The 13,646-nt window shown below is 42.1% G+C and overlaps 1 protein-coding gene across 1 annotated transcript; it reads right to left on the bottom strand.

The window, feature by feature from the left end:
* Positions 1 to 2,787: 2,787 nt before the first annotated feature.
* LOC143363219 (uncharacterized) lies at positions 2,788 to 3,362 on the bottom strand. Its single transcript, XM_076803813.1, has 2 exons — positions 3,003 to 3,362; positions 2,788 to 2,924 (listed from the first exon to the last, which is right to left on the bottom strand). The coding sequence occupies exons 1-2, from the start codon at positions 3,202 to 3,204 to the stop codon at positions 2,815 to 2,817; spliced, it is 312 nt and encodes a 103-aa protein (XP_076659928.1). The 5' UTR covers positions 3,205 to 3,362; the 3' UTR covers positions 2,788 to 2,814.
* Positions 3,363 to 13,646: the final 10,284 nt, after the last annotated feature.

Below are 13,646 nucleotides of genomic sequence, written 5' to 3'. Positions count from 1 at the left end.
TCGATTAAATTAATGTCTAATGGGGGTATTACGGCGGGGGGAAGTGAGGTTGGAGTAAGTCTCCACGGAGTCGGCGGAGGGTCAGGGTAGTTGATGGGAAATAATCTCCATGCAGGCCGGAAATAATCGTCTTCATGGTTGAAATCGTCTGCGTTACTTTCCGGATACCAGAATGCTCGGTTTAGAATCCCCAATTGATATCTTCGGCCCGCGTGCCAGGTTTGTCATTTGCTGCTGGTCTTTTCAGATATCAGTTTCGTTTTCTGTGATTTAAGGAATTTCTACATTTAAATAAACTATTACCTTTTAATTATTTGAATGGTTTATTTTGTTGTGTCCATCCGCGGCTTCCTAGCAGCCGTATTTATACTAATGTTTCTGCCATATTTTCTTCTATTTCAGGCTCATCTCCGAATTTTTCCTTATCCTCCGTTTTTCCTTTGTGGGGTGATGGCCACCTGCGCTTGACCAGTTTTTTCGCTGTTTACTAGCGGTGGGGACACCCCGCAATGGGGATACTCCGTGGTGGGGGTGGCTCCCGCTGACCGCGTTACGCGTGAGCTGGGAGCGTCACGTTCCTGTGCAAAGGATTACCTCTCTCTTGCGGAAAAAAATGAGATTTGTAAAATCGTAACTCTTCCCTCCTCTTCCTCTTTAATAGGTGAATAGAATAATGAACAAACTCTGAATCAACAAGGCCAGTGGTACCGCGGGAGTAAATACAAAGAAACGAAAACCATGGACCCGACGGCACCACGACTAACTTGGCATTTGCCCGAGAAGGCTTTTCTTGCTTGAAAACCACGACTTAAAAACCAGAGAAAATTAGCGGCTCACAACGCAGGATAACATTAACTGGACATTCCTAAAAAGAACAATTTAACAGTAGATTTCTCCCTATCCTGGATATCGGACGTCTTCCTTTGCCCTGTTCTCGAGGTTGCCCGTTCCAACATAGTTTCGGGGTCGAACGTTACGAGTTCCACTGTATAGTAGGCTGCATCGGAAAACACGGTATAGCAATTCTAGACTTAGCTCCGCATCATCACACGAGATTATCACTCCATAACAACCAGCGTTCATCCCCTCCCCCCCTCAAAGCAGCCCTCGTGTGCGTACACGAGGTCGAATAAACCAAATCGATGTTGAGTAGTATTCGAAATCGTAAATAATGTCCATAATCGCAACGCACACTCGCTCTCTCGTTCAAGTCACACCCCAGATAGCACACAGAATTCTTAAAGACGTCTTAAAGACGTCCGTCGGCGGACATTCAGACGTCTGAAAGACGTCCTGAATGTCCTACGAACGGCTTCCGAACGTCCGTGGAACGTCCCTGGAACGTCTTTGTTACAAAACGGTACGTCTTAAGACGTCCATAAATGTTAATTAAAATGCAAACAAATATAGATATGACATAAGTCATGCGAAAAGGGATTGGGAGGGAAAAAAACAAATGTGGAGAAGAACGAGTTCAAAATATTGATTTTATTCATTATACTGAATAGTTTTATATATCGAACTTGAACATCGAATTAAAATTAAAATTAAACAAACAAACAAACTTAAACTTAAACTTGAAATGAAACCTAAGCTTAAACTTAAACTTTAAATGAAAATGAAAATGAAAATGAAAATGAAAATGAAAATTACAATTGAAACTAAAATTAAAATTACAATTAAAATTAAAATCAAAATCTGAATGAAAATTACGGTTACAAGTAATATTAAAATTAAACTTAAAGTACCTTATTAGTAACGTTTATGCGTTCGGCCGCCCTCTTCAGCCATAATTGTATTGATGTCTCTAAATCTCTCCTACTGCCGTGGACATTGGCCCTTTCTGCAGCACCTAGAATAAGAATTTCTTTTTTTAGTGATTTGCATACGAATCAGCGTTATTATGGTAATAGCAAATTAAGGGTAATAATTACACATTACGAGCTCCGCGATCTTGGAGCAGTTGAAGGGTTTCTTCCCTTTCCTCCCCATCCAACTGTACTGCATAGCAACTGCATTGGTTAGGAGGCTCGTCAGTACCCTCTTCACGAAGGAGTACATATTGTCTCCTCCTATTCTAGACATTTCCGTAACCTAAAATAAAATTTTATTAATAGGACATTCTGTTAACTAAATGAAAATGAAAGATCAATTACTTTTAGTTTATTTCTTACATCTGTAAATTGTACTTACTCCATAATCAAATTCCTCCGGATTCCTTAGAATGTCTTCAAGCAACGTCACCTCTTCTACCGATTTTATCGAGAATTTTAAATTCGGGAATTTATTGAGAAATGACACGCTGCGTGATCCTCCTGCGTTATTGCTGCGTGTCGTCTCCTTCAGTGCTCGCACCTCTGCTAGTACTTCTGTGAGCAGAATTCTCGTCAAATGGTTCTGCTCTATTACTGTCTTTAACATCCCGTCTCTTTTTTGGCACCCCTTGCAGCAGTTATCTTCCGTTTGCTCTCCTATTAATTGTTTGTTAGATATTATATTTTTTAAAGTGAACTTATTTATCTCTAAAATATTTTTCTTAACTTACCAATACTACGCTGCTTATCGTTATGTATCTGAATCTCTTGCCCCTCTCCCTGCGATTCCTCGTCAACAGATCTCGAACAAGTGGCTGAAAATAAAATATATTTTGATTAAAAAGATATACTAATTACAGAACCAGAATGATTTATAACTATGAATGTAATATATAATGTTTTATAGAGTGCTTCCTTTTGAATTTACATACCTATGTTCCTCTGTTTTTTTAAATCTGGAGCAGGACAGGAAACTGCTGACTCGTCAGAGGAGGTACTGTTATCTCTTGTGTATGTTGACCTTTTTCTCCTCTCCAATGGTGACTCTGCCTCCGATTGCAGATCGCTCGTGTTCTCTGCGGCCTTTGCCTTGTTTCTTCATGTAGTCATCTAGAAGCATTAAAGGGAAGCGTTACAAGCGTTATTGTTTCAATTGTACATTTAGAGTGTATAATAATTGTAACTTACCGAAAGTGTTGTTTCTAAATATCTTGACCTTGTACTTGGTCCATAAATTGTTACTGGCCTCCAGTTTTTTGATTGCGGTCATCAAACGACCCCGTTGCAGTGGTGGCCAGTAACAATTTTCGCCCTCTATCCACTTTGTTGGCACTGCCTCCACGCTGCCATCTTCGATGAATTGAACCACCGTCCACGTTGCAGTTTCCATTGTTTGCTTGCCTAGAATTGGAAAATACAGTCAAAATTTCTGTGGCATGACTGAATAGTACTACAATCGACTTTGGCAGATGTCATTATACATGTGTACAGTCGGTGTACAAAGTATTCATACACTCTTTAAAAACAAGTAACTTTTTTGAAATTGGACCAAACTGCTTGAATATTTGGTATTGTTAGAAGAATTAATTAACAAGATAATGCATAACTATTTTCTTTTTAAATTTCTATTGGTCGTTTAAGTTTTATATCGGTGTCTGTAATGAAAATTTAAAAGGTGCCTTTTGTAGATCTAAGTAAGTTACATACATGGGCGCAAGGTTTCATTGAAATCGGTTAACGCATAAAAATACTGTAAGCATTGTAAGATGTAAAAATCTTTGAGTTTAGGGCGTACATCGCAGTTTCTTACACTTTTTGCTATTTTCTATCAATCATATTTCATAGCAACCTTAATCGATTTCGATGAAACTTTGTGCATGCATATGACTTACGTAGATCTACAAAAGGCACCTTTTAAATTTTCATTAGAGACACAGATAAAAAATTTAAAAATCACGACCTCTACTTTTTTCTTCACAATTGCGACCAATAGAAATTAAAAAAAAATTATTTATACATCACTTAGCAAATCAATCTTTATAACACCTCCAAAAAATTCAGGCAGTTTGGTCCAATTTTAAAAAGGTTATTTGTTTTTAAAATATGCATGCTAAGGGTACTAAATAACTGCTCTGATAATATCGGCAACGCGTGATGTTCTTGGTTTATAAGAAAGCATACTAATTTAAACATTAATTAAAGAGATATATACGAAAATTAAGAGAAGTTATATCAATGTAACAAATATAGCGGAAGAGCATCAGCAAAAACACTAACGATAACAAATAGTAGCAATAAAAATACTTACTTGTCTGAATATTCCAAGAATGACGATGTGGAATTATGCTGTTTTCACTTCACACACTTGCTTCTGCTCCCAGATCGATTCACTCGCAAAATTACTTACAATATCGAATACGTCTCCGGATGGTTCCACGATAAGTAATGGGAAGTCACTCACTCTCACTAGAAGACACCCTCGCCCATCCCCACTCCGCGGCCAGATCCCTTAAGAACAAGGTATCGTCCACAGTAAAGACCCCTAACTTTCTAAACATGTGTCAACGAAAGCTCCCCATCGGGTGTGAGTACAGCCTCAAGTTGCCAGCCATCGCACAGTGGCGAATTCGGCCGAGTTCGTGGCCAAAATTTGTATCTTCAAATCTATGATGAATTATTGAAATAAATGACAACGATACGACTCCCCTAAAGACGTCTTTTTCGAGACGTGGTTTTAACGTCTGAAATAAATACCGAAATAAAACTAACGTCTGAAATATAACTATGTTAGTACTTTTTAATTTGCACTATGTATGTACAATATCTCTTTTTTTACACAGAAAAGCATGCGTTTATGTTTTAAAAATTAACACCAACACTAAAAAATATTGTTCACGGAAAGTAAAAAATAGTTTTAAAAACTAGTTTTTATATTATATAATATAATATATATATATTTCAATCATTCATTTTCTAATTCAACACATCAATGAAAATTAATTATAATTAATTTATATATAAAGTAATGTTTGAGAAATGCAAAAAATATTTAAGTATCTCTACTTAAAAATGACTATTTTTTAAATATTTTGAGGGGTTCAGCCCACGGCCAACGATTCTGGCCTGCTTTGTTGTCTCGTAAGATAATTTGTATGGTTCCAGGTAGGGACGCGAAACTCCTAAACAGAGACGGCAAACACCGCCTGTGCCACTTGCACTCGACAAAAAAGCCCGTTCTTGCAGCAGAGAAATACTGGGTGTTTATTGCTAGTTTCGCTGTTCGGTGCAAAAGCCAGCTACAGCCGGACGCGCACAGAACCTTGGGGAAAACCCACGCCCTCGAGCTTCACTGTTCTTTATCCACGTTTGGCAGTTAATGAAACAATAGTATTTCCTGGCCGATCATTGTTCCCGGCCAGATCTGTGTTTTAGATCGAGAAAACCCTGTATGCTGTTTATTGTTTTATTAGTAGCTGAAGGAGGTTGCTCAGGTAGCAGCGTGTCGCGTTGCTAGAATAGCAGCGGCGCGACGTGACTTTGTAAGGGCACCAACTTTCATGGCCAATCATGTACCTGCGACCGTACATGATTCAGCGGCCGTTGGAGCTTCGATCAGAATAAAACTAAAACTTTCAGATAAATTCTAAATTTTACTTTTCCTCGTTGTATGTGGCAGCTTTGAAAAGAAGTATTTTGGGTTCCAATTCCTGTCTGTAATGATTATTCTATGTGATTCTGACAAAATATAGGGTGTTTCCTTAACTTCTGCACACATTTTTTCGAGCACCTCATCATTTTCGATTAGACAAATTTAACGAACATGTTGGTACAAACCACACATTTTGGACATTTATCGAGAAATCACTGCATGTATAACCCAGTGACATAGCTCAAAATACTGTACACGTTTACACTAAATATACAGGGTGGCCCACATAACTCTGAACAGCTCAATATCTCGAAAACTGTGCAATCGATTTTAAAGTTCTTAGTCTTAAATTGCATGGAACTGAAGGGTCTTTCTGACTACATAAACGTGAAGTGGCCTCCCTTCCCCTTTAACGGGGGAGGGGAGGTACCTTTGTAATTTTAAATGGAACCCCCTATAAAATGTTACATATTTAGATTCTACCGGAAAAAACAAGTTAATTTTGTCTGAAACATTTTTTTGTCAGATACTTCCATGATGAGATATAACAGTTTGAAGTTTCGAGTTGTAGGTACTTGAAGCGCTCGGAAATAGCGTTATAGAATTATACGCGCTTGAGTCCTTTGCTTATTCATGAAGAAACACAAACAATAATATTTACAATTCTTGAGTTTGACTCACTTGTCTATGAAAACGTTTTCAGTTTAGAGCTGTTATTCAAGCAGTAACATTGTGATTATGGCTACTTTTGACACAGAAGTGAATATGTTATTAACGTTAGGTGAATGCCAAAAAAATTGTCGGCGTGCAGCAGTGATGTTTTTTGAACGTTATGGGATCAAAAAATGTCATGCAACATTTCATAATTTAGAAAAGCGGCTTAGTAAAGCTGTCACTAATGAAAATAATAGTGCCAGTATTCTTGCTGCAATTACATTAAATCCTCATATTAGTCAACGTACACTTGCACAAACATCACATATTAGTCGTTCATCAATTCAACGAATTTTGAAACGGCAAAAGTATTATCCATATCACATGGTTTTATCACAAGAGCTTTCGATAGCAGATTACGATCACCGCGTAAGATTTTGTGAGTGGCTGCAGGGTGTTGTGGAAAATGACTTTTTGTGCAAAATACTTTTTTCCGATGAGGCCACTTTTATGAATTCAGGGCATGTAAATAGACATAATCTGCATTATTGGGCCGTGGAAAACCCAAATTGGATGCGATGTGTTCCATTTGAACATCGATGGTCTTTAAATGTTTGGTGTGGCCTAATAGGAGATTTTGTGATTGGACCTTATTTTTTTCAAGAAACTGTAACATCTGCAAGTTATTGTGATTTCTTAAAAAATCATTTGCCTGCGCTTTTGGAAGATGTGCCACTGCACGTTAGAAGAGAAATGTGGTTCCAACAAGACGGCGCTCTTCCACATTTGGCAATCATCACCAGGCAATTTTTGGACGAAAAATTTGGGAACAAATGGATAGGTCGTGGGGGACCTCGTCAATGGCCTCCTCGATCCCCCGATCTAACACCATTAGATTTTTTCTTATGGGGATATGTAAAGGACAAAGTTATGTTTGAACCACCGACGACAAAAGAGGATATGAAACAAAGAATACGTGACGCTTGCGCTTCAGTGACTCCTGAAATGTTAAAAAATGTTAGAACAACTTTGATGTTTCGAGTAAATAAATGTTTACAAGCCCGTGGTGGACATTTTGAACATTTAATTTAAAGTACAACTCGAAACTGTGGCGACCATGGTGCGTGGGAACGTGGAATTTTCGGACGCGGAAATTCCATCCTTCTCAAGTGCGTACCATGGGAGGTCGGGTTGAGGGCTTGGTCATTTAAGTGACGATTGCCAGAACCTCGGCTCGACCGTTACAGTACCCTTAAGAGTGAAGTCCCCGGATGCAATGTGTGGGGGAGGAAACTTTCTCCATGCCCTTGTGGGGGGAAACCTCTCCTTATTTTAACGGTTTTTCGGGGACATTATTTAACGCGCCTCAGAAACGAGAAGGGCAGAAAGCTTTGGACTCTCGCGGAGAACGTTAGCTCCAGAGAGTTTTAGTCTGAGTCACCCGCGACGGTTTTGTTATACGCGACGTAGAGTTTCTGTATATTTTGGTCTTCGCATGTTTCTCATGGACTCAAGTTTTCTCGTTGTGTTTTATAGTCTTTATTATTTGTTAATTGTTAACCAGTTCTCGTGAATAAACTATATTTTTTGTTACCCGTGAAACCATCGCGTCACATATCATTTCATTTACCCCACGTCACCTAAAACTGGTGACCACGACGTGATCGTTGGTAAAATAGGCGACGGGGTATAAGTGTTTGTGTACGTTCTCACAATGGCTGAAAAAAGCAACAATGCGGACGCTAGTGGAGCCAACATCGCCACGACCACCTTGAAGGTACCACCATTTTGGCCACAGAAACCAGCGTTATGGTTCAGACATGTGGAATCTCAATTCGCTGTCGGTAGAATCATAAGTGACCAGGAGAAATACGATCTGGTTGTCGCTCGACTAGACACCCACAGCATCGAGGAGGTGGAAGAAATTATCCTCAACCCGCCCCCGGTGGATCGGTACGAAACTCTAAAGGCGGAATTGGTGAGGCGTCTCACGGATTCGGACACCACGCGGATCCGCAAACTCCTAGAAACGGAGGAAATTGGCGACCGTACGCCAACGCAATTTTTGCGTCACTTGCGACGGCTCGCCGGACCCGTGGTGAACGAAGAATTCCTGAACGAGATTTGGCGGAACCGTCTCCCGATAAAGACGCAGCAGATCCTGGCCGCCACGTCAATTAAGGAAGGGATCAAGCTGGCAGAGATCGCCGATCGGATCCACGACATCCCCGGGAACAGAACGGGGATAGCGGAAATAGGCCGCAGCCAGGCAAGCGGTTCGTCGGAGACCGATTCTCTTCGCGAGGAGATCCGGCAAATAAGGCTGCAACTAAACGCAGTTTTACGCGAGTCCCGCGGACACCGGCGTAAATCACGGCCTAGTTCGCGAGCGTCATCCCGCAGTTCAAACCGCGAGAGCGATGATGGTTTGTGCTGGTACCATCGTGTGTGGGGCGAAAAGGCCACGAAATGTAAAGGCCAGTGCATGTGGAAGACGGGAAACGAGGCAAACCGTCGATCGTAAACGCGGCAGTTCTCGACGGTCCCTAACCTGGCCGCATTTTCGTAACAGACAATAGATCCAAAGCGAAGTTTCTGGTGGACACGGGTGCGGATGTGTGCGTGTTCCCGCGATCGCGTATCGACGGCCGGTTGCCGAAGGACGATACCGAACTTTTCGCGGCAAACGGTACGCGAATCGCCACGTATGGCACAACGACCGTGCGTTTAGATCTATCGTTACGACGCAGTTTTGTGTGGCGTTTTATTGTGGCCGATGTGGACGGACCAATAATCGGGATGGACCTGCTAGCGCATTACAACTTACTCGTGGATGCGCGCAACAAGCGTTTAGTCGACGCGACGACGAAGTTGTACGCGAGTGGTTGTGCGGCGAGTAAAGGCCTCCCGACGGTAAAAACAATAATTAGCGACACGGTGTACCATCGACTCTTAGCGGAGTTCCCGGACTTGACTCGACCGACGGTATTTCGTCGGGAGGCGGTCAAGCACAGTGTGGTACATCACATCGAGACGACACCTGGACCACCTGTATTCTGCAAGCCACGGCGGCTCGCTCCGGATCGGCTGAAGGTGGCCAAGGCGGAGATCGACCTGATGCTACAGCAGGGAATAATTCGTCCCTCCAAGAGCGCATGGGCCTCACCGCTACACCTTGTGCCTAAGAAGGACGGCAAAACCCGACCATGCGGGGACTACCGTTCGCTCAACGCTCGCACTGTTCCAGACAGGTACACGCCACCTCATATCGAGGATTTCGCACAATCCTTGTACGGGAAACGGGTATTTTCAAAAATGGATCTGGTTCGCGCGTATAACCAGATTCCCGTCGCGCCCGCGGACATTGAAAAGACGGCGATAGCGACACCGTTTGGTTTATACGAATTTTTGTTTACGCCGTTTGGTTTGAGAAACGCTGCGCAGACGTGCCAGCGTTTTGTCGATCAAGTTACCCGGGGGTTAGATTTCGTGTACGCGTATATAGACGATTTCTTTATCGCGTCCGAAAACGAATCGGAACACCGGGAACACTTACGTATTTTATTCGAACGTTTAAACCAACACGGGGTCGTTATCAATCCGGCGAAATGCGTTTTCGGCGTAAGCGAAATCGAGTTCCTTGGGTACAGCGTGACCAGGGATGGGGTAAAACCTTTACCTGAGCGGGTCGAAGCAATCGGGGAATTTCCCAGACCCGACACTATTAAAGTTCTACGCAGGTTTCTCGGGATGGTAAATTTTTACCGCCGCTTTATTTCTGGCGCGGCTAGTCTTATGAAACCACTGCACGAACTATTAAAAGGGTCGAAGAAGGGAAATTCACCCGTGCCATGGACAAAAGAGGCAGAAGCGGTTTTTGTGAAAGTCAAGGCCAGTTTAGCGAACGCTACGATGCTTGCACATCCAGCACCCAACGCACCGATAAGCGTTGTGGTTGATGCATCCGATTATGCTATCGGAGCAGCTTTGCAACAGCTCATAGGCGAGAACTGGCAACCGTTGGCATTTTTCACAAAAGCCCTTTCTGCCGCGCAGTGCAAATACAGTGCGTACGATCGCGAGCTACTGGCAATTTATATGGCCATAAAACGTTTTCGGCACCAGGTAGAAGGTCGGCATTTTATAGTTTTTACCGACCATAAACCCTTAACTTTTGCTTTCAAGCAAAAGCTGGATAAATGTTCGCCTCGTCAGTTTCGTCACTTGGACTATATTAGCCAATTTACGACTGACATTAGGCATGTTAAGGGGTCGGATAACATTGTGGCCGATGCATTATCGCGTGTCGAAGTAATAGCCGTAGCTCCCGATCATACCACACTGTCACAAGCACAAGAAAACGACCCAGAACTGAAAGGGATCTTGGAATCGAACTCTTCTGCTCTTTGTTTAAAGAAGACGTTTTTCCCCGGTTTCAATGTTAGTTTGTACTGTGACTCGACTGACGAAACTGTGAGACCCTTTGTTCCGACGCCATTACGACGAGCAGTTTTTAATTCGTTGCACGGACTCTCTCATCCTGGGGTTCGGGCAACACAGAAATTAATAACAGAACGTTTTGTATGGCCTTCAATAAATAAAGATTGCCGAGACTGGGCACGGCATTGCATTTCATGCCAGCGATCAAAAGTCACTCGACATGTCGCAGCCCCCGTCGGCAACTTTGACAATCCTTCCGGCAGATTCGAACATATCCATATTGATATTGTAGGACCAATACCGATGTCTCAGGGATTTAGATATTGTCTTACGTGTATCGATCGGTTCTCGCGCTGGCCGGAAGCCATACCTATCGCGGAGATCGACGCGGAAACAGTCGCGAGAGCACTCATAAACACGTGGATTAGTCGTTTTGGCGTTCCTTTGAGAATAACCACTGATCAAGGACGCCAGTTCGAATCACGGTTATTTTATGAGCTATCGCGTATGATCGGTGCATCTCATCTCCGTACGACCTCCTATCATCCTCAAGCTAATGGGATGGTCGAGAGATTGCACCGACAAATGAAATCAGCGATTAAATGCCACGAGACGGATAATTGGGTTGATATATTACCAATTGTCCTACTCGGTATTCGCACAGCCCATAAAGAGGACTTAAAAACGTCTTCCGCGGAAATGGTTTACGGTTCGGGCATCCGTCTTCCGGGAGAATTCTTTGTCACGGGTCGGGAAGATTCACAATCGGATTTTGTGAGTCGGCTTCGGCAACGTTTCCGGAAGTTAAAGCCATCGCCAGCCACGCGCCACGGTACACGTAAGACGTTTGTTTTTAAAGAACTGTCTACGTCCCCTTATATATTTTTGCGGCACGACGCGGTTAAAAGTCCGTTACAGCCGCCGTACGATGGGCCATTTCGTGTCGTTAAACGCGGAGACAAAACGTTCGTCATCGACATCAAGGGCAAGGAAGTCAGGGTCTCAATAGACAGGTTGAAACCGGCTTTCATTTTGAACGATGACATTGACGAAAACCCTCCGCAAACTATCGTTTGCACATGGACAGACGATACAACAGTAACGCACAGTACGACCGACACGACCGCAACACACCGTACTGAGGACAGACCTGTTTTACGACGGTCAGGTAGAAGAGTTCGATTCCCTGATCGTTTTCAGGCTGGCCTACGTTAGACGGTGTTTGAGCAACACGTGTATATATTTGTACGAGTGCGTATATCTATTACTTTTCTTTATTATTTTTTTCGGCAATAAATGGATATGTATAGTCGTAAGACTGTGTATATAGTAGTACTAGGTAGTATTAATTTTTTCAAGATCTTGTATATAGTAATTTTAGGTCCTAGATGTATTTTTGTTTTTATCCTTACCGGGGTAAATTGTACAGTTAGCATTAGTGTTTTATACGTATCCAATATTTTTTCTTTTTACGCGTATAGTCGTATTAATTTTTCTTTCTTGCCGTATATATATATATTTTTTTCTTTCGTAGATTTAAGGCGCGTACCTTAAGTAAATGAGCCGGATTTGCACTTGCGACTACGCGCAAGCTAGTGTATAGCAAAACGCTCTTACTTTGTAAATATTACCAGTCAGCTAGTTAGTTTTTTTTCTCTTTCGTTCTAACTGGCGTTTTCACTGGTAAGGGGGTACTGTGGCGACCATGGTGCGTGGGAACGTGGAATTTTCGGACGCGGAAATTCCATCCTTCTCAAGTGCGTACCATGGGAGGTCGGGTTGAGGGCTTGGTCATTTAAGTGACGATTGCCAGAACCTCGGCTCGACCGTTACAGTACCCTTAAGAGTGAAGTCCCCGGATGCAATGTGTGGGGGAGGAAACTTTCTCCATGCCCTTGTGGGGGTGGAGAACCTCTCCTTATTTTAACGGTTTTTCGGGGACATTATTTAACGCGCCTCAGAAACGAGAAGGGCAGAAAGCTTTGGACTCTCGCGGAGAACGTTAGCTCCAGAGAGTTTTAGTCTGAGTCACCCGCGACGGTTTTGTTATACGCGACGTAGAGTTTCTGTATATTTTGGTCTTCGCATGTTTCTCATGGACTCAAGTTTTCTCGTTGTGTTTTATAGTCTTTATTATTTGTTAATTGTTAACCAGTTCTCGTGAATAAACTATATTTTTTGTTACCCGTGAAACCATCGCGTCACATATCATTTCATTTACCCCACGTCACCTAAAAAACTTCAAACTGTTTTATCTCATCATGGAAGTATCTGACAAAAAAATGTTTCAGACAAAATTGACTTGTTTTTTCCGGTAGAATCTAAATATGTAACATTTTATAGGGGGTTCCATTTAAAATTATAAAGGTACCTTCCCTCCCCCGTTAAAAGGGAAGGGAGGCCACTTCACGTTTATGTAGTCAGAATGGTCCTTCAGTTCCATGCAATTTAAGACTAAGAACTTTAAAATCGATGGCATAGTTTTCGAGATATTGAGCTGTTCAGAGTTATGTGGGCCACCCTGTATATGCTTATATACTTCTACAAAACAAGCCAGAACACTCTCCACCGCAAGAGGTGTGAGATTATCTTTCATTAATATGTAGTTATTACTAAATGAGAGAAAAAAAATCGCAAAACACGTATCCTCTATTTTAAATCAAAGATCACACAACCGAATGTAAATTAAAATTAATTAGCAATAAATTAGAGAAACTGCTAAAAAAGTCAAATACATATGAGCAAATCCGTGGGATTCGTGCGACTCGTGTTGGGGGAAGGTGTTCGGCCCACGGCCCACGGCCCACGGCCCACGGCCCACGGCCCACGAATATATATATATATATATATATATATATATATATATATATATATATATGGGCCATATAATTAATGGCTGTTTAGTTTTCCACGCGTTCTCCTTTATACACGTTGCTGTGCACGGATTTCAAGAGCGGTGGCAAAAAGAGTGTGTGAGTGCGAGTCCTTCTGCAAGTGCGTACCCACACTCTGTACAAGTGTGCAGGTGAAATCCATCATTGGCATCTCAGATAAGTTTCTATTTCATATCAATTTCGATTGAGTAAAAC

Source organism: Halictus rubicundus, unplaced genomic scaffold (genome assembly GCF_050948215.1).
Source record: "Halictus rubicundus isolate RS-2024b unplaced genomic scaffold, iyHalRubi1_principal scaffold0028, whole genome shotgun sequence".
NCBI lineage: Eukaryota > Metazoa > Arthropoda > Insecta > Hymenoptera > Halictidae > Halictus > Halictus rubicundus.
Note: the sequence above shows the minus strand (reverse complement) of the source record. Positions and strands in the feature narration are given on the sequence as shown.